At 43.0% G+C, this 19,406-nt stretch overlaps 4 protein-coding genes across 6 annotated transcripts in view; all 4 read left to right on the top strand.

The window, feature by feature from the left end:
* The window catches only part of LOC146624171 (kinesin-like protein KIF1B), a 76,339-nt gene that overhangs the window by 7,100 nt on the left and 49,833 nt on the right, over positions 1–19,406 (top strand). The gene's annotated exons all lie outside the window — the stretch shown is intronic.
* On the top strand, positions 1,950–13,141 carry LOC146624180 (uncharacterized). Of its 3 annotated transcripts, XM_085364488.1 has the most exons (18): positions 1,950–2,166; positions 2,752–2,958; positions 3,061–3,171; positions 3,406–3,505; positions 4,486–4,553; positions 4,653–4,723; positions 4,815–4,897; positions 4,983–5,094; positions 5,211–5,351; positions 5,566–5,666; positions 5,850–6,015; positions 8,441–8,525; positions 8,616–9,174; positions 11,076–11,857; positions 12,054–12,358; positions 12,452–12,560; positions 12,729–12,867; positions 12,970–13,141. In XM_085364488.1, exons 1-18 carry the CDS (start codon positions 1,950–1,952, stop codon positions 13,139–13,141), a joined length of 3,528 nt encoding a protein of 1,175 aa, XP_085220614.1. The 3 variants fall into 3 exon arrangements, with proteins under 3 accessions (XP_085220614.1, XP_085220615.1, XP_085220616.1); XM_085364489.1 differs by lacking the exons at positions 11,076–11,857; positions 12,054–12,358; positions 12,452–12,560; positions 12,729–12,867; positions 12,970–13,141 and adding exons at positions 9,880–10,184; positions 10,278–10,386; positions 10,555–10,693; positions 10,796–10,967 and having other exon boundaries at positions 8,616–9,683; XM_085364490.1 differs by lacking the exons at positions 11,076–11,857; positions 12,054–12,358; positions 12,452–12,560; positions 12,729–12,867; positions 12,970–13,141 and adding an exon at positions 9,880–10,214 and having other exon boundaries at positions 8,616–8,890; positions 8,984–9,683.
* On the top strand, positions 13,186–16,216 carry LOC146624179 (uncharacterized). Its single transcript, XM_085364824.1, has 6 exons — positions 13,186–13,277; positions 13,448–14,265; positions 14,537–14,766; positions 14,860–14,968; positions 15,137–15,275; positions 16,045–16,216. The coding sequence occupies exons 1-6, from the start codon at positions 13,186–13,188 to the stop codon at positions 16,214–16,216; spliced, it is 1,560 nt and encodes a 519-aa protein (XP_085220950.1).
* On the top strand, positions 16,218–19,052 carry LOC146624178 (uncharacterized; the record flags this gene model as incomplete). The annotated part of the gene is made up of 6 exons (XM_085364823.1): positions 16,218–17,038; positions 17,390–17,769; positions 17,965–18,269; positions 18,363–18,471; positions 18,640–18,778; positions 18,881–19,052. Coding segments are annotated over 6 exons (1,926 nt in total), but the record flags the coding sequence as incomplete, so codon positions are not given.

The raw sequence follows: 19,406 nt of genomic DNA, 5'->3' as shown, positions 1-19,406 counted from the left end.
TCATTTGTTTCCAAAACCCGGCAGTCAGGACATGCTATATTGTATTTAGATAGAAGCTAGCGAGCTAACTCCCTGCTAACTTCTAACTCCGTTAAATGTCATAAATTCCGTTTTCATGGATGCCTGGATGTTAAACTCAATTGTTACACCTGGTAGAGCAGAACGCTGATCATTTTATTAAAGATGAAAGACTTTAGACAGTTTTTCAACGCTTAGTAATGCCATAGTTATCGTTTGATATATGGACCTGCAGCAGAGTTTAGGTCCAGACACGGCTAGTGACGTCAGACTGAACAAGGAGACGACTAAGCTCCAGTTACATCAGTGCAAGTAAACAAACAATATATATAAGAAGAGTAAGAAAATAAATATACACTTTAGGACTAGGGATAAAGGGATCAATAACAATTTAAAATTTACAGTTTGATGATTTAAAGTCTCACACACAACCGAAAGGGGAGGAGGGGGCGGCTGCTTCCAAATAGAGCGCATTTCATTCATAATGATGTAAATCCAAGCCCATTATGTATTCATGATTTGAATCCTGGGTTGTGTGAAATCTCAGAAATGCACCCTAGACAAAGTGAATCTGTGAAAGGTGTGTTAGATCATGTTGTGGTGATCCTTGGGTTGAGGGATGGGTGTTCATACTGCAGTGCAAAATTAAAACCAATGGAAGATGGACAAGAAAAGTTCAAAGCCATCAGGTCCTCAGTTTAGAAAAAAGAGAAAAGAAGAGGAGGAGAAACGAGCAAAAGATACAGGTAAGCAGATGTGTCATTGGATAATGGCAGGTCATCCTGAAACAATCAGAATCAAAATACTTTATTAATCCCTAAGGAAATTATGTGGATTACAGTTGCTCCAAGAAGAAATGGTAAAAATAGTAACAGTAACGGACTAAACTCCAAACAATATATTATATTACAGATTTTAATATTAATTAGTCATTGTCAATTGTTGATTTGTTCTGTTCTCATTGTATGACGAATTATGATGGCTGTTTGGTAGCCGTTTGCATACTATGCATACTCTCTCTCTCTCTTCATATGTGTGTGTGTGTGTACAACAGCTTTATGTTAATGTACAAATATGTTTATGTGGTTTCCATGGTTTTTGCATCTTCTTTAAGTGCGCGTCATTCCATCTCGGATTTGGACAAGACTGGTAAGCTCTCAACTTGCTCTCCGTCTGATATGATCAGGGTTTTTTGTGTGTTTTCTTGAGGTTTTGCGACGCTGCGTGTTAAAGGCCTAGCAGCCGTCATTTAGCCAATGTGAGCCACTCTGTAAGAGCAGGTGGGAGAGAACAGCTGCTTCTGTTGTAAACGTGCTTCCGACTTGGAAATTTCCTCGGTCGAGTGGGTTATCTGGCATTTCCCCTCTTGAGTTTTCTAAACACTAATTTTTGTCGATATTTTAAGTTTGTTAGTTGGACAGAGTTAAATTAGATGTCGAAAGTTACTCTTGTCTACTGGTGTTTGTTATTTAAAAGGAATCTGACAAGATGATTCAAATAAAAACAAACGGTCAAAAACTAATATTTGGCTCTCACTTATGCTAGTCTGTTTTTGAATGTAAACAAATCATCCAATCTAACACAATTTCTGATACTTGTTTGCTGAAAGTTTAGGCGATGGTATGAGGGCAGTGTTTAATATAGCGTTATTTAACTATAAGCTATAAGAGACTTAGAGCTTTTTATTGTCATTGTGCAGTTTTTTGCACAGCGAAATTGGGTATAATCTGTTAATGTGGCTTTTGTATTTAGTTGTTGTTGCCCAAACTCACTGTACTGCTACCTAACCAGTGTAGGATTGATGTAGTATTTAAGTTTTCTTTCCCTTTCCCTTTTTCCAAAATAACAATGAGTTGTTGTTGTTTTTTTTGTTTTGTTTTGTTTTCAGTTCATAAACGTATGTGTCTATGTTCCTAATGCAGCTATGAACAATGACCATAGTTGACAGATCTTCAGAAAAGTCTGACCACGAGTCAGCCGGACTCGGACCTGGAGCTGCTGTGTACAACAGTACACCCTCCTCTGAGGACCAGCCCAAGGACCAAGGGGCTGGTCCTCAGAGTACACCCTCCTCTGAGGACCAGCCCAAGGACCAAGGGGCTGGTCCTCAGAGTACACCCTCCTCTGAGGACCAGCCCAAGGACCAAGGTCAGAGCAAAGCCTGGCTTTTTTTCAAAATGTCTTTTTAAGCTGTTTGAAGATTTTTATTGTCAGACAGAATAGTTTTCCAACCAGTTTTAGCAAATATGGAACCACACTTTTTAGCCATTATTTACCCATATTTGTCAGAATTGGTTTTAGTAACGTACAGCTAATCTTTTTGCTTCTGCTTTCACACAAGTTTGACAACTGCTTTTGTGGGTGTTGTGTTGCTGCTTCCCTTCTCCGTTCATTCATCCAGTTATGTAATGCATCCAGCTTTGCATGATCAGTCACTTCAGCTCGTGATGCAATTGCTGTTTTTATATAAAGACCGGCAGCCCAACTTGTTTAGCAGAAACAAAGGAGAAGGCAAATTGTCCTATCTTTCTTCCTGAGGCTGTTTAGGAGTTTTTCACAGTGGCCAGAATCACATTATATAACTGTTAATAGTTGTAGCTATTACTGTGATGTCCTGACATGACTTTGCCATGTGCCAGTGTGTGGTTGTATAAGTAAGGTGGCATTAAATTATCTCCTTTTTAAAATGTATTGAAACAGATTTTTAGTAATAATTGTGGCTCTGTGTGTCAGTGATCAACAGTGGCGATGGAATTGACTTGCCCCAGAAGGTGCTGTTCTCACCAGATCGGCTCAGCCTAAATTGGGCCCAGGTTCACCTCATTGGTGCAGGCCTCCAGAACATGGGGAACACCTGCTTCCTCAACTCAGCCCTGCAGTGTCTCAGCTACACCCCTCCTTTAGCAAACTACATGCTGACGCGGGAGCACTCCAAAACATGTAAGTTTATTTCACCAACAGTGGTGTTACGCAGTCCTGCGCTGATTCTCACATTGTATCACTCCTTACTCACTCAGTATTTTGTCTCTGTCTCTGCTGCAGGTCATGAGCCAGGGTTCTGTATGATGTGTACCATGCAAAACCACATCATTCAGGTTTTTACCAACTCTGGGAATGTCATTAAGCCCATTGGTGTACTCAATGAGCTTGGGTGTAAGTAGATGACTGTTGTTGCTGTGCTCTGTGCAAAGTGTTTACCTATATTTTAATGATAGGAGGCGCTGTGTGACTGTTTACCTTTTGTAATTTTGGAGGGAAATAATCTGGAGGGATTTTGAATTCTGTTTTTAAATAAGTGTAAACTTGCATTTAACTGTGGTATCCTTTACAATAATTCACCTCCTGCTTTGTTTTTTGGTTCTGTTTTTCCTCGTTCCCCTCACACAGGGATTGCAAACCACTTCCGCTATGGAAGCCAGGAAGATGCTCATGAATTCCTGCGGTGCACAGTGGATGCTATGCAAAGGTCCTGCTTACCTGGAACCAAGTGAGTGTCATTTTACATTGCATGCATTCTAAACAAGTTAAACACACAAAAATATTTTTACTTGGGCTTGACAGTGTTTGCACTTTATTATGTAGTAAGATCCATAATTAGCTACGTAGAGGTAACACCGTGACAGTAGGAGAATATGAAATAAATCCTTTATCCTGTTTTTCAGGAAGTGCAGTTTATACTAGTTCCTTTTAACTATTAATGCTTCAATTGCTGAGAGTATTTTTCAGAAATGCAGATTCCTCAGTCTCTTGCCTGACTGACACCTCAGTTTACATACTAGGCAAGCCACTTGATATAATACCTCATTATTATATCAAGTTTTTTAATGAACTTGACTGCTCCAACACAGAAAGTATTCTTACACTGGGTGTGGTAGCTTGTTTTGGTAACAGGGCTTGAAAAGATCAGAAGCGGCTTAAACGTGTAGTAAAACAGGTGTCTGGGATTATGGCAGAGAGCTGCCAGACTTAGTGTCTAGTATAGATTTCTTCTGAGGCAACAGGGTAAGCAGTGTGAGCAGGAGCACTCAACCCCTCAGGTCATCTCTTATTCACCCTAATGGCATTAGTGCTATTATTGCAGCAGCAAAATTCAGAAAATCCAGGTTTTTCTATGTGTTACTATAGAGCTTCGAAGTCTATGTGCACATTTAACCAAAACTACACGTTTAACAGATGCACTGGGCTGAGTGTTGTGCTTCTTGTTAGACTCCTAAAAATAATTTATTAATTCATTTATTTTTTTAAGAACCTAAAGTGTCAATTCTCATCAAATCAATTCTTCCCGTGTAGCAGCAGATGGCCTCTTAAGTAATTAATCGTGCTCCAATTCCTCCTATTGTCTTTTCTGCTACTTGAATACTGTAAAGTGATTGTCTGGTTCCAAAATGCTAAAAAATAAATGGTCAGTCAGTTAACTGTTGCACTGTCCTTATTAGTTAACTTTTGTGCTTTATCTTTTTATTATAGATTGGACAGGCAAACGCAGGCAACCTCTTTCATCCATCAAGTGTTTGGCGGGTACCTAAGATCCAGAGGTAAGTCACTGTTTTTTAAGGTTTGATTTATTTTTCTTTTATTTGTCTTTTTATGTCTTACAGCTTGTGTGATACTCATAGCACTGATTTCTGTTTCAGTTAAATGTTTAAACTGCAAAGCTGTCTCAGATACATTTGACCCTTTTCTGGATGTCACTCTGGAAATTAAGGTAATTGGACAACATTCAAAGTGACGTTGCTACTATGTATTCTCTGCATTATGGAGTGTGAGGTTTTTCCTCTCTCTCTCTGTTCATATAGACTGCTCCAAATGTCTCCAAAGCTCTGGAGCAGTTTGTCAAGCCAGAACAGCTGGGTGGTGAAAATGCTTATAAATGCACCAAGTAAGTCAAAGAGATGCCAAACCATGATGAGTTTTAGTGTTTAGGTGTGATTTTTGTCAACAAGCTGAATGTTTGTTTCCTTCAGGTGCAACAAAATGGTAATGGCCTCAAAAAGATTTACAATCCATCGCAGCGCCAATGTGCTCACCATCTCACTCAAACGCTTTGCAGACTTCAGTGGAGGCAAAATCACAAAGGCAAATGGCCAATAGTGTCTGCTTAAGTCATAAAGATACATGACAGATGCTTTGTTTTATTATAAAACAGGATATTTGCATGTAATGTTTGAATTTTTTTGTTTGGTGGTCATCAGGATGTGAAGTATTTGGAGCATCTGGATCTGCGGCCCTTCATGTCGCAGTCCCACGGGGAGCCCCAGCTCTACAGGCTGTATGCTGTGCTGGTTCACTCTGGATTGAGTTGTCATACTGGACACTATTTCTGCTATATTAAGGTACTGGCTGTGCCCGAATCTGTTTGAATGCTGCTGTTGCGTAGTACAAACAAACAAACACCATAAACAACACATTTCAGCAGAAAACTACTTTGTATGCATTGAAAGAAAGAAAAAAAAGACCCCTATATAACCATAAGATTCTTCTTTTTAGCTCAAATTCAATTCAGAAACTGAATCTGCTGTGTCACATCTCTCTCATTCTGTCTCACAGGCCAGCAATGAGCAGTGGTTTCAGATGAATGACTCGTCCGTGTCAGTCAGTGACATTAGCACTGTTCTCAACCAGCAGGCCTATGTCCTCTTCTACATCAAGTGAGTAAACATCGGTATTTTTAAACATTCTAGGCTTATTCCTTCAGTAGAACTTTTCCCATCATTATTTAATAATGTAGACATGTTTATTCTCACTTTTCTTGTAGAAAATGTATTATTATAACCTAATGTTATAATGTTGATGCTTTGTCATGGTTAATATTCTTTTTTCCATGTCATCAGGTGCACAGATGTGGGAAAAACTGGGGACTACAGCCACTTGAACCATAACGCTGGCGTATCTGGTCAGGCATCTCCCCAGCCAGTGGTGAGCCCAGGCACCATCGCCACCATGCCTCACAACAGTGTTGGCTTCATAGGTCCCCAGCTGCCACCACACATGAACAAGGTACTTCCTCACCTGAGGGTACTGATAATGTTGTTGTTTTTGTTAAACCCAGTGTTTCATGCAAAATACATTTGTACCTTTCAATTGTGTCTGTTTGAAAAGAATGAAATGATATCATATATTCCTTATTGGCCTACATTTGTACAAAATTCCAAATTATATACACAAAGTCATAGAAATCACTGCTCCAATTGGTCATCATGATTTTAATATTCTCTTTTTCCATAACAATGAAATACGCCTTGGACAAATATGACACGTCAATATTTCATTAGTGTTGTCACATCACATCCTGTAAGCATCGTCTGTCTGTGTCCTTTCTCTGGAAATTAATATTTCCAGCCAATATAGGCAATCCATCAACATGGCTGGAGAGTTGGTAGTTATATACAGTCTGTATAAGTGTGGTTAATCCAATGAAGATTTGTAAGGAGATGGCAGTTACTGTGAATTTACAGCAGTTACACAGTGATTAGTAATAAACAGAGCCAGTGAGAGTGAGTGGATATAAGAAAGTCAGTGACTCAGGTGTGTCGATTGGTTCTGTTTGTGAGACTGGAGGAGACGTAGAAATCTTTTGTTTTAAATCTTAGTTAGGAAGATTCCTGTTTGAAAACAAGCACTTTTTGTGAGAAATACAAGAAGTACATCTGCAGAAAGCACACAGTTACATTCTGTCCATCATGTGGACAAAATCGAAAATGTTGAGCATTGAAAAACTGAGAACGTTGGGCAAGTTCAAAATACGTGTTTGTAAGAACGAAAAACCAAATTGTTCCTAAAATAGTTATGGAAAGTCACTGTTGTATGTCTGTGTTCTACATGTTTATCTGATGGAAAATAAAGGTGCTATTGTTTTATTGCAGTTTCTTGACAATTCTGAGTGGATTTACACAGTATGGGTCAAAATGACCCGCAACAAAATCAATGTCACTTTTTTGTTTTTCAACATAATACAAGGGTTAATTTCCAAAACTTCCATATGATCTTCAATTTGTAGCAGATCCACTATCACACAGCAGCTGGAGCAGTTTCAAATGGAGGTCAGTCCACTGCTGCCACCTGTGGCCAAATACCATAGCCCACTACTAGATTAACTTGCTATGATGACATTGAGTAGAGGCTGAGTGGCTGCACTTACCCCTGGTACATCCAAATCTACCCACAAACATGTTGAAAGATGCAATGGCAGCAATGTGGCTTGTCAACACTGAAAACAATCAGTAAGCAAAGACAACAGGGATCACTTTTTTCTGTTTATTTAACATGCACAACATTTGTAGTCGCCTTCTGCACAGGGGAAGTCCACACACACTGTGTGGTACCACTTTCCACAGAAGGTGCATTCAATCTACAAGACTGAATGAGAAAGTCAGGGTCATTGTCTGACTGTTTATTACTAATCACTGTGTAACTGCTGTACATTCACAGTAACTGCCATCTCCTTACAAATGTTTATTAGATTAACCACACTTATACAGACTGTATATAACAACCAACTCTAAAATGTTTGTTCGCAGAGAAAAGACACAGACTACGGTAACGACATGTGATGTTACAAAACTAGTGAAATATTAGTGTCATTTCATTCATTTCAAAGGTTTATTTGCATGACGCACAAACAGACACAATTGAAAGGTACAAATGTATTGTGCATGAAACGAATTCAGACGTGCTGCAGATGTGTGTCACAAGTTGATCTGGCTGTAGGCTGTGGCACTTGGCCAGTGGTGGCACTGGTTGACTCGAGTCCATGTTAGTGCACACAAAGTAAACTGCTCGCTTTAGTTGTGAAGCAAAAACGCTGAATTCGGAGAAACAAACCGTGTGAGGGGAACGATAACGACAACAAGAGTCTCCCGATCGTTTACTCTTGTTGTCCTGTGAACAACATCGGCATGGTGTTAATTGTTTGCTGTTTTCGCGATCGCGTCGCGCATGAGGATAACCCTAGGTAAACTCGCCACATTTTTAAACATTTTGTTGTTCAACAGCATCAAGACTGACGGAGTGTGTTTGAGATAACCTCACAAGTGTCACAGATGACACATTTGGCGTTTTTTTGCTAGTCTGTAGGTAGCAGCTCCTGAAACGGAAGTCTGCCACACATCTGTTCGACTAACGCCAGTTGATCTAAACGCCAGTAGATCTGGAACACCGGCAGCCTCGCCTCTGTCAGTGCGCCTCAGGGCGGCTGTGGCTACAATTTAGCTTGCCATCACCAGTGTGTGTGAATGGGTGGATGACTGAACGTGTAAAGTGCTTTGGGGTCCTTAGGGACTAAGTAAAGCGCTATACAAATACAGGCCATTTACTTAATGCTGAAATCTAATCTATTGTATTAAATGGGTATGCTTGTAGTTTGGGTAATTTTGTTATGTCAACAAGTTCTGTTTTAAAACTTAATCTCTTGTTAACTGTTCAGATTGCTGAGGTGATTGATGATCGACCTGAGGAAGTGAAACAGATGGAAGTTTTTAGGACCAGCAACAGATGGAAAGCAATTGGAGGTAAATAAGAAGTCACAGAAGTAGGAGGGGATTTGTGCAATATTAAGTTAAGACTGTTGTTTACTATAGTTTTACTTCCTCTCCTAAAAGTGGATCAAAATGATGACACAGAGGAAGGAAATGGAAAAGAACATCAAAATACAGAGGCTGGCTCATTAAGCAGAGGTCGACATGACTCACCCGAGTTGTCTTCAAAGAGAAGAGGACAGGATTCTCCTGTCAAAAAGACCCGGCATGACTCTCCAGACATCTCTCCACCAAAGAGAAGTCGGAAGTACTCTCCGGATGTCTCTCCTCACAGGACAAGACGTCACGACTCTCCTGATGTCTCTCCTCCCAGGACTAGACCTCACGACTCTCCAGATGTCTCTCCTCCCAGGAGAAGACGTCATGACTCTCCAGATGTCTCTCCTCCCAGGACTAGACCTCACGACTCTCCAGATGTCTCTCCTCCCAAGAGAAGACGCCACGACTCTCCAGATGTCTCTCCTCCCAGGACTAGACCTCACGACTCTCCAGATGTCTCTCCTCCCAGGAGAAGACGTCATGACTCTCCAGATGTCTCTCCTCCCAGGACTAGACCTCACGACTCTCCAGATGTCTCTCCTCCCAGGAGAAGACGTCATGACTCTCCAGATGTCTCTCCTCCCAGGACTAGACCTCATGACTCTCCAGATGTCTCTCCTCCCAAGAGAAGACGTCACGACTCTCCTGTTGTCTCTCCTCCCAAGAGAAGACGTCATGACTCTCCAGATGTCTCTCCTCACAGGACTAGACCTCACGACTCTCCAGATGTCTCTCCTCCCAGGAGAAGACGTCACGACTCTCCTGATGTCTCTCCTCACAGGACTAGACCTCACGACTCTCCAGATGTCTCTCCTCCCAGGAGAAGACGTCATGACTCTCCAGATGTCTCTCCTCCCAGGACTAGACATCACAACTCTCCAGATGTCTCTCCTCCCAAGAGAAGACGTCACGACTCTCCTGATGTCTCTCCTCCCAGGAGAAGACGTCATGACTCTCCAGATGTCTCTCCTCCCAAGAGAAGACGTCACGACTCTCCAGATGTCTCTCCTCCCAGGAGAAGACGCCATGACTCCCCAGACTTGTCACCACCAAGACAGTGTTCAGGAAAGTCAGAAAAAATGCAAAGTAAAGGTGAGTGATCCATTTAAATTGTAAAGTGGAATCTGGTGTGGCATATGAATAAAAGTAAAAAGCAGAGACCCATTTAACATGAGTTTTGAATTGAAATTTATTTTAAAGACATAGCTTGATCTAATAATAAATCTTTAATTTTTGTCCAAAAGGCATTACAAAATGAAAATTAACAAATTAACTGTGTCTTTGTCAGATTCAGCCTCCAACAAAAGCAAGCTCAGCTCATCCTTGTTAAGTAAAAAACGCTCACCGGATCCTCATCGGTCAGCGGTGGCTAAGAAGGGTCAGAATAGACATGATTCAGACTCGGATCCGTCTCCCCCGAGGAAAAGGCCCCTGAAGGGAAACGCCTCAGACTCCGACCAATCTCCCCCAAGGAGGCCCTCAAAAACTAAACGGGGCTCAGACTCTGACCAGTCTCCACCCAGGGGGCAGCCACCGAGTGGAAGGGACTCGGATGGAGATTTGTCACCGCCTCGTAGGCCAGGCCAGTCACAGGTAAGCAGACTGTGTTGGAACAAAGATTAATGTCAAATCCGATTTCACTCAAATGTTATATTTTTCAATTGTCTTTTTTTTTTTTATAACCAGGGCCAAAGGATGCTATCTGGTGGAAAGGCAGGCCTGGTTTCTGTGGACATTTTAAGGAAAGAGCAAAAGGAGAACAGACGCAGAGAAAAACACAATCAGCCACTTGAAGGTTTCATCAACTTTTCTCTCTTAAGATTTTTTTACACCCATTGATTGAAGAGCTTCATACAGCTTTGCATCTCATTTCAGCTTATCATCTATATTGTCGTATTTTATTTAGTCCTAAAATTAAATAATGAAGTTTCTACATACTTACCCATTCATCCCCTTTGACCAGATGAATCGCGTAAGGCTCAGACGATTTTCAGAGACAAAAGTGGCAAAAGGAGGGATCTGGATTCAGAGAGAAATGAACAGAAAAAGAAAGCTGGTGAAAAAGCGGCAAGAGACGAGAAATACGCTCAGTGGGGAAAAGGGTAAATGTGCATGATCATTTCAAATATCACAGTTTATGTGATTATATCCACATAAAAAATTATAAAAGTGGTTCAATGGTTTATGTTAAAATGTATGTATAGGTTGGCACAGATCCAGATGCATCACCAGAAACTTAAGGAAGCGCTGCGCGAAGCCCTTAAGCCACTTGAGGATCTTGACCGCATGTTGAGAGAACAGGAAAGAGAAGGCGATCCTATGGCTGCAATGCGCAGGCGTAAAAAGGACCGTGGCACAAAAACACAAGATATTTAACTCAAAGAGAAGAGGACAGGATTCTCCTGTCAAAAAGACCCGGCATGACTCTCCAGACATCTCTCCACCAAAGAGAAGTCGGAAGTACTCTCCGGATGTCTCTCCTCACAGGACAAGACGTCACGACTCTCCTGATGTCTCTCCTCCCAGGACTAGACCTCACGACTCTCCAGATGTCTCTCCTCCCAGGAGAAGACGTCATGACTCTCCTGATGTCTCTCCTCCCAGGACTAGACCTCACGACTCTCCAGATGTCTCTCCTCCCAGGAGAAGACGTCATGACTCTCCAGATGTCTCTCCTCCCAGGACTAGACCTCACGACTCTCCAGATGTCTCTCCTCCCAGGAGAAGACGTCATGACTCTCCAGATGTCTCTCCTCCCAGGACTAGACCTCATGACTCTCCAGATGTCTCTCCTCCCAAGAGAAGACGTCACGACTCTCCTGTTGTCTCTCCTCCCAAGAGAAGACGTCATGACTCTCCAGATGTCTCTCCTCACAGGACTAGACCTCACGACTCTCCAGATGTCTCTCCTCCCAGGAGAAGACGTCACGACTCTCCTGATGTCTCTCCTCACAGGACTAGACCTCACGACTCTCCAGATGTCTCTCCTCCCAGGAGAAGACGTCATGACTCTCCAGATGTCTCTCCTCCCAGGACTAGACATCACAACTCTCCAGATGTCTCTCCTCCCAAGAGAAGACGTCACGACTCTCCTGATGTCTCTCCTCCCAGGAGAAGACGTCATGACTCTCCAGATGTCTCTCCTCCCAAGAGAAGACGTCACGACTCTCCAGATGTCTCTCCTCCCAGGAGAAGACGCCATGACTCCCCAGACTTGTCACCACCAAGACAGTGTTCAGGAAAGTCAGAAAAAATGCAAAGTAAAGGTGAGTGATCCATTTAAATTGTAAAGTGGAATCTGGTGTGGCATATGAATAAAAGTAAAAAGCAGAGACCCATTTAACATGAGTTTTGAATTGAAATTTATTTTAAAGACATAGCTTGATCTAATAATAAATCTTTAATTTTTGTCCAAAAGGCATTACAAAATGAAAATTAACAAATTAACTGTGTCTTTGTCAGATTCAGCCTCCAACAAAAGCAAGCTCAGCTCATCCTTGTTAAGTAAAAAACGCTCACCGGATCCTCATCGGTCAGCGGTGGCTAAGAAGGGTCAGAATAGACATGATTCAGACTCGGATCCGTCTCCCCCGAGGAAAAGGCCCCTGAAGGGAAACGCCTCAGACTCCGACCAATCTCCCCCAAGGAGGCCCTCAAAAACTAAACGGGGCTCAGACTCTGACCAGTCTCCACCCAGGGGGCAGCCACCGAGTGGAAGGGACTCGGATGGAGATTTGTCACCACCTCGTAGGCCAGGCCAGTCACAGGTAAGCAGACTGTGTTGGAACAAAGATTAATGTCAAATCCGATTTCACTCAAATGTTATATTTTTCAATTGTCTTTTTTTTTTTTATAACCAGGGCCAAAGGATGCTATCTGGTGGAAAGGCAGGCCTGGTTTCTGTGGACATTTTAAGGAAAGAGCAAAAGGAGAACAGACGCAGAGAAAAACACAATCAGCCACTTGAAGGTTTCATCAACTTTTCTCTCTTAAGATTTTTTTACACCCATTGATTGAAGAGCTTCATACAGCTTTGCATCTCATTTCAGCTTATCATCTATATTGTCGTATTTTATTTAGTCCTAAAATTAAATAATGAAGTTTCTACATACTTACCCATTCATCCCCTTTGACCAGATGAATCGCGTAAGGCTCAGACGATTTTCAGAGACAAAAGTGGCAAAAGGAGGGATCTGGATTCAGAGAGAAATGAACAGAAAAAGAAAGCTGGTGAAAAAGCGGCAAGAGACGAGAAATACGCTCAGTGGGGAAAAGGGTAAATGTGCATGATCATTTCAAATATCACAGTTTATGTGATTATATCCACATAAAAAATTATAAAAGTGGTTCAATGGTTTATGTTAAAATGTATGTATAGGTTGGCACAGATCCAGATGCATCACCAGAAACTTAAGGAAGCGCTGCGCGAAGCCCTTAAGCCACTTGAGGATCTTGACCGCATGTTGAGAGAACAGGAAAGAGAAGGCGATCCTATGGCTGCAATGTGCAGGCGTAAAAAGGACCGTGGCACAAAAACACAAGATATTTAACTCAAAGAGAAGAGGACAGGATTCTCCTGTCAAAAAGACCCGGCATGACTCTCCAGACATCTCTCCACCAAAGAGAAGTCGGAAGTACTCTCCGGATGTCTCTCCTCACAGGACAAGACGTCACGACTCTCCTGATGTCTCTCCTCCCAGGACTAGACCTCACGACTCTCCAGATGTCTCTCCTCCCAGGAGAAGACGTCATGACTCTCCAGATGTCTCTCCTCCCAGGACTAGACCTCACGACTCTCCAGATGTCTCTCCTCCCAGGAGAAGACGTCATGACTCTCCTGATGTCTCTCCTCCCAGGACTAGACCTCACGACTCTCCAGATGTCTCTCCTCCCAGGAGAAGACGTCATGACTCTCCAGATGTCTCTCCTCCCAGGACTAGACCTCACGACTCTCCAGATGTCTCTCCTCCCAGGAGAAGACGTCATGACTCTCCAGATGTCTCTCCTCCCAGGACTAGACCTCATGACTCTCCAGATGTCTCTCCTCCCAAGAGAAGACGTCACGACTCTCCTGTTGTCTCTCCTCCCAAGAGAAGACGTCATGACTCTCCAGATGTCTCTCCTCACAGGACTAGACCTCACGACTCTCCAGATGTCTCTCCTCCCAGGAGAAGACGTCACGACTCTCCTGATGTCTCTCCTCACAGGACTAGACCTCACGACTCTCCAGATGTCTCTCCTCCCAGGAGAAGACGTCATGACTCTCCAGATGTCTCTCCTCCCAGGACTAGACATCACAACTCTCCAGATGTCTCTCCTCCCAAGAGAAGACGTCACGACTCTCCTGATGTCTCTCCTCCCAGGAGAAGACGTCATGACTCTCCAGATGTCTCTCCTCCCAGGAGAAGACGTCATGACTCTCCAGATGTCTCTCCTCCCAGGAGAAGACGTCACAACTCTCCAGATGTCTCTCCTCCCAAGAGAAGACGTCACGACTCTCCTGATGTCTCTCCTCCCAGGAGAAGACGTCATGACTCTCCAGATGTCTCTCCTCCCAAGAGAAGACGTCACGACTCTCCAGATGTCTCTCCTCCCAGGAGAAGACGCCATGACTCCCCAGACTTGTCACCACCAAGACAGTGTTCAGGAAAGTCAGAAAAAATGCAAAGTAAAGGTCAGTGATCCATTTAAATTGTAAAGTGGAATCTGGTGTGGCATATGAATAAAAGTAAAAAGCAGAGACCCATTTAACATGAGTTTTGAATTGAAATTTATTTTAAAGACATAGCTTGATCTAATAATAAATCTTTAATTTTTGTCCAAAAGGCATTACAAAATGAAAATTAACAAATTAACTGTGTCTTTGTCAGATTCAGCCTCCAACAAAAGCAAGCTCAGCTCATCCTTGTTAAGTAAAAAACGCTCACCGGATCCTCATCGGTCAGCGGTGGCTAAGAAGGGTCAGAATAGACATGATTCAGACTCGGATCCGTCTCCCCCGAGGAAAAGGCCCCTGAAGGGAAACGCCTCAGACTCCGACCAATCTCCCCCAAGGAGGCCCTCAAAAACTAAACGGGGCTCAGACTCTGACCAGTCTCCACCCAGGGGGCAGCCACCGAGTGGAAGGGACTCGGATGGAGATTTGTCACCACCTCGTAGGCCAGGCCAGTCACAGGTAAGCAGACTGTGTTGGAACAAAGATTAATGTCAAATCTGATTTCACTCAAATGTTATATTTTTCAATTGTCTTTTTTTTTTTTATAACCAGGGCCAAAGGATGCTATCTGGTGGAAAGGCAGGCCTGGTTTCTGTGGACATTTTAAGGAAAGAGCAAAAGGAGAACAGACGCAGAGAAAAACACAATCAGCCACTTGAAGGTTTCATCAACTTTTCTCTCTTAAGATTTTTTTACACCCATTGATTGAAGAGCTTCATACAGCTTTGCATCTCATTTCAGCTTATCATCTATATTGTCGTATTTTATTTAGTCCTAAAATTAAATAATGAAGTTTCTACATACTTACCCATTCATCCCCTTTGACCAGATGAATCGCGTAAGGCTCAGACGATTTTCAGAGACAAAAGTGGCAAAAGCAGGGATCTGGATTCAGAGAGAAATGAACAGAAAAAGAAAGCTGGTGAAAAAGCGGCAAGAGACGAGAAATACGCTCAGTGGGGAAAACGGTAAATGTGCATGATCATTTCAAATATCACAGTTTATGTGTGTGATGGACCGAGCAGTGAAGGAAACTTAGGCACAGGTTAAAGTCCAAAAAATGATTTTTTTATTTAACCCAAAAAACATAATTTGTTAACTCATGCAAAAAGAATCAAAATCTTGGGCCCATAAAAGAGGTCAAACTAACAAAACTCTACTCAAAGTTAACAACACAACTGATAACTCAAACAAACTGACCTAACTTAATGAGACAAAGGGGAAACTTAAATAGTGGCTGATCAGCCCACAAAAACAGGAAAAGGGGTAAAACACACAAAACCTAACTAAACCAAACATAATGAACTCCAATTCCCCCCCATGGTCCCGAGTTATGGCGTGAACCAATTTGTAGCCTTCCTTTAAAGCTCGCTCCGCCCCTTTTCCACCTCTTGGCTCCTTAATCAAGGGACTGGAACAGCTGCAACTAAGGTAACTCAGAAAACAAAAGATTAATCATACATAACAGTGTAAACTAAAATGTGCGCACTTATTTTAGAATGCAGCGTTATGTGGATATGTGAATGAATTCTAAACCAAAACCAGTTATTTATTGTTCTGTAAATAAATTCCTATATTTAAAGAAAGAAATGTGAATGCAATGTTACTTATAAGCCTCTATACTAACATGGTGATATTACCACTGTGTGGCTGTAAGTGCAGCCATCACAATGTGATTATATCCACATAAAAAATTATAAAAGTGGTTCAATGGTTTATGTTAAAATGTATGTATAGGTTGGCACAGATCCAGATGCATCACCAGAAACTTAAGGAAGCGCTGCGCGAAGCCCTTAAGCCACTTGAGGATCTTGACCGCATGTTGAGAGAACAGGAAAGAGAAGGCGATCCTATGGCTGCAATGCGCAGGCGTAAAAAGGACCGTGGCACAAAAACACAAGATATTTAACTCAAAGAGAAGAGGACAGGATTCTCCTGTCAAAAAGACCCGGCATGACTCTCCAGACATCTCTCCACCAAAGAGAAGTCGGAAGTACTCTCCGGATGTCTCTCCTCACAGGACAAGACGTCACGACTCTCCTGATGTCTCTCCTCCCAGGAGAAGACGTCACGACTCTCCAGATGTCTCTCCTCCCAGGAGAAGACGTCATGACTCTCCAGATGTCTCTCCTCCCAGGAGAAGACGTCACGACTCTCCAGATGTCTCTCCTCCCAGGAGAAGACGTCATGACTCTCCAGATGTCTCTCCTCCCAGGAGAAGACGTCACGACTCTCCAGATGTCTCTCCTCCCAGGAGAAGACGTCATGACTCTCCTGATGTCTCTCCTCCCAGGAGAAGACGTCACGACTCTCCAGATGTCTCTCCTCCCAGGAGAAGACGTCATGACTCTCCAGATGTCTCTCCTCCCAGGAGAAGACGTCATGACTCTCCTGATGTCTCTCCTCCCAGGACTAGACCTCACGACTCTCCAGATGTCTCTCCTCCCAGGAGAAGACGTCATGACTCTCCAGATGTCTCTCCTCCCAGGACTAGACCTCACGACTCTCCAGATGTCTCTCCTCCCAGGAGAAGACGTCATGACTCTCCAGATGTCTCTCCTCCCAGGACTAGACCTCATGACTCTCCAGATGTCTCTCCTCCCAAGAGAAGACGTCACGACTCTCCTGTTGTCTCTCCTCCCAAGAGAAGACGTCATGACTCTCCAGATGTCTCTCCTCCCAGGACTAGACCTCACGACTCTCCAGATGTCTCTCCTCCCAGGAGAAGACGTCATGACTCTCCAGATGTCTCTCCTCCCAGGACTAGACCTCATGACTCTCCAGATGTCTCTCCTCCCAAGAGAAGACGTCACGACTCTCCTGTTGTCTCTCCTCCCAAGAGAAGACGTCATGACTCTCCTGTTGTCTCTCCTCCCAAGAGAAGACCTCACGACTCTCCAGATGTCTCTCCTCCCAGGAGAAGACCTCACGACTCTCCAGATGTCTCTCCTCCCAGGAGAAGACGTCATGACTCTCCAGATGTCTCTCCTCCCAGGACTAGACATCACAACTCTCCAGATGTCTCTCCTCCCAAGAGAAGACGTCACGACTCTCCTGATGTCTCTCCTCACAGGACTAGACCTCACGACTCTCCAGATGTCTCTCCTCACAGGACTAGACCTCACGACTCTCCAGATGTCTCTCCTCCCAGGAGAAGACCTCACGACTCTCCAGATGTCTCTCCTCCCAGGAGAAGACGTCATGACTCTCCAGATGTCTCTCCTCCCAGGACTAGACATCACAACTCTCCAGATGTCTCTCCTCCCAGGAGAAGACGTCACGACTCTCCTGATGTCTCTCCTCCCAGGAGAAGACGTCACGACTCTCCTGATGTCTCTCCTCCCAGGAGAAGACGTCATGACTCTCCAGATGTCTCTCCTCCCAGGAGAAGACGCCATGACTCCCCAGACTTGTCACCACCAAGACAGTGTTCAGGAAAGTCAGAAAAAATGCAAAGTAAAGGTGAGTGATCCATTTAAATTGTAAAGTGGAATCTGGTGTGGCATATGAATAAAAGTAAAAAGCAGAGACCCATTTAACATGAGTTTTGAATTGAAATTTATTTTAAAGACATAGCTTGATCTAATAATAAATCTTTAATTTTTGTTCAAAAGGCATTACAAAATGAAAATAAGAAATTAACTGTGTCTTTGTCAGATTCAGCCTCCAACAAAAGCAAGCTCAGCTCATCCTTGTTAAGTAAAAAACGCTCACCGGATCCTCATCGGTCAGCGGTGGCTAAGAAGGGTCAGAATAGACATGATTCAGACTCGGATCCGTCTCCCCCGAGGAAAAGGCCCCTGAAGGGAAACGCCTCAGACTCCGACCAATCTCCCCCAAGGAGGCCCTCAAAAACTAAACGGGGCTCAGACTCTGACCAGTCTCCACCCAGGGGGCAGCCACCGAGTGGAAGGGACTCGGATGGAGATTTGTCACCACCTCGTAGGCCAGGCCAGTCACAGGTAAGCAGACTGTGTTGGAACAAAGATTAATGTCAAATCTGATTTCACTCAAATGTTATATTTTTCAATTGTCTTTTTTTTTTTTATAACCAGGGCCAAAGGATGCTATCTGGTGGAAAGGCAGGCCTGGTTTCTGTGGACATTCTAAGGAAAGAGCAAAAGGAGAACAGACGCAGAGAAAAACACAATCAGCCACTTGAAGGTTTCATCAACTTTTCTCTCTTAAGATTTTTTTACACCCATTGATTGAAGAGCTTCATACAGCTTTGCATCTCATTTCAGCTTATCATCTATATTGTCGTATTTTATTTAGTCCTAAAATTAAATAATGAAGTTTCTACATACTTACCCATTCATCCCCTTTGACCAGATGAATCGCGTAACGCTCAGACGATTTTCAGAGACAAAAGTGGCAAAAGCAGGGATCTGAATTCAGAGAGAAATGAACAGAAAAAGAAAGCTGGTGAAAAAGCGGCAAGAGACGAGAAATACGCTCAGTGGGGAAAACGGTAAATGTGCATGATCATTTCAAATATCACAGTTTATGTGATTATATCCACATAAAAAATTATAAAAGTGGTTCAATGGTTTATGTTAAAATGTATGTATAGGTTGGCACAGATCCAGATGCATCACCAGAAACTTAAGGAAGCGCTGCGCGAAGCCCTTAAGCCACTTGAGGATCTTGACCGCATGTTGAGAGAACAGGAAAGAGAAGGCGATCCTATGGCTGCAATGCGCAGGCGTAAAAAGGACCGTGGCACAAAAACACAAGATGTTTAACATTACATATGTTTTATTTTATTTATGACTTTATTTTATTTCACCAGGTCAATCCTTGTAAGAAGCTTTTAAATAGCAGCAGTTTTGTTTTTGCTACTGTTTGTATTTTTATTTATTTGTATGTTTGTTTTGAGTTTTTGTAGAGAAACCTCGATATAAAGGCCCTGCTCCACCTCCAAACCGGTTCAATATTCCACCGGGGTACCGCTGGGAGTTGACAGGTAGAGTTTGTGCATCGGTGACAGAGGAAAACTGTTGAGGACAGAACTGTAGTTTAATATTGAATGTTTTTAATACACACATCAGTTTGTCATTTTGCACATTAATGGTAAAGAAATTGTGATCATTTTTTTC

Source organism: Diplotaxodon limnothrissa, linkage group LG10 (genome assembly GCF_057381915.1).
Source record: "Diplotaxodon limnothrissa isolate DT_005_m linkage group LG10, D_limnothrissa_male_GT1.1, whole genome shotgun sequence".
In the NCBI taxonomy this organism is placed as follows: Eukaryota; Metazoa; Chordata; class Actinopteri; order Cichliformes; family Cichlidae; genus Diplotaxodon; species Diplotaxodon limnothrissa.
This window is presented reverse-complemented; position numbering and strand designations above follow the sequence as displayed.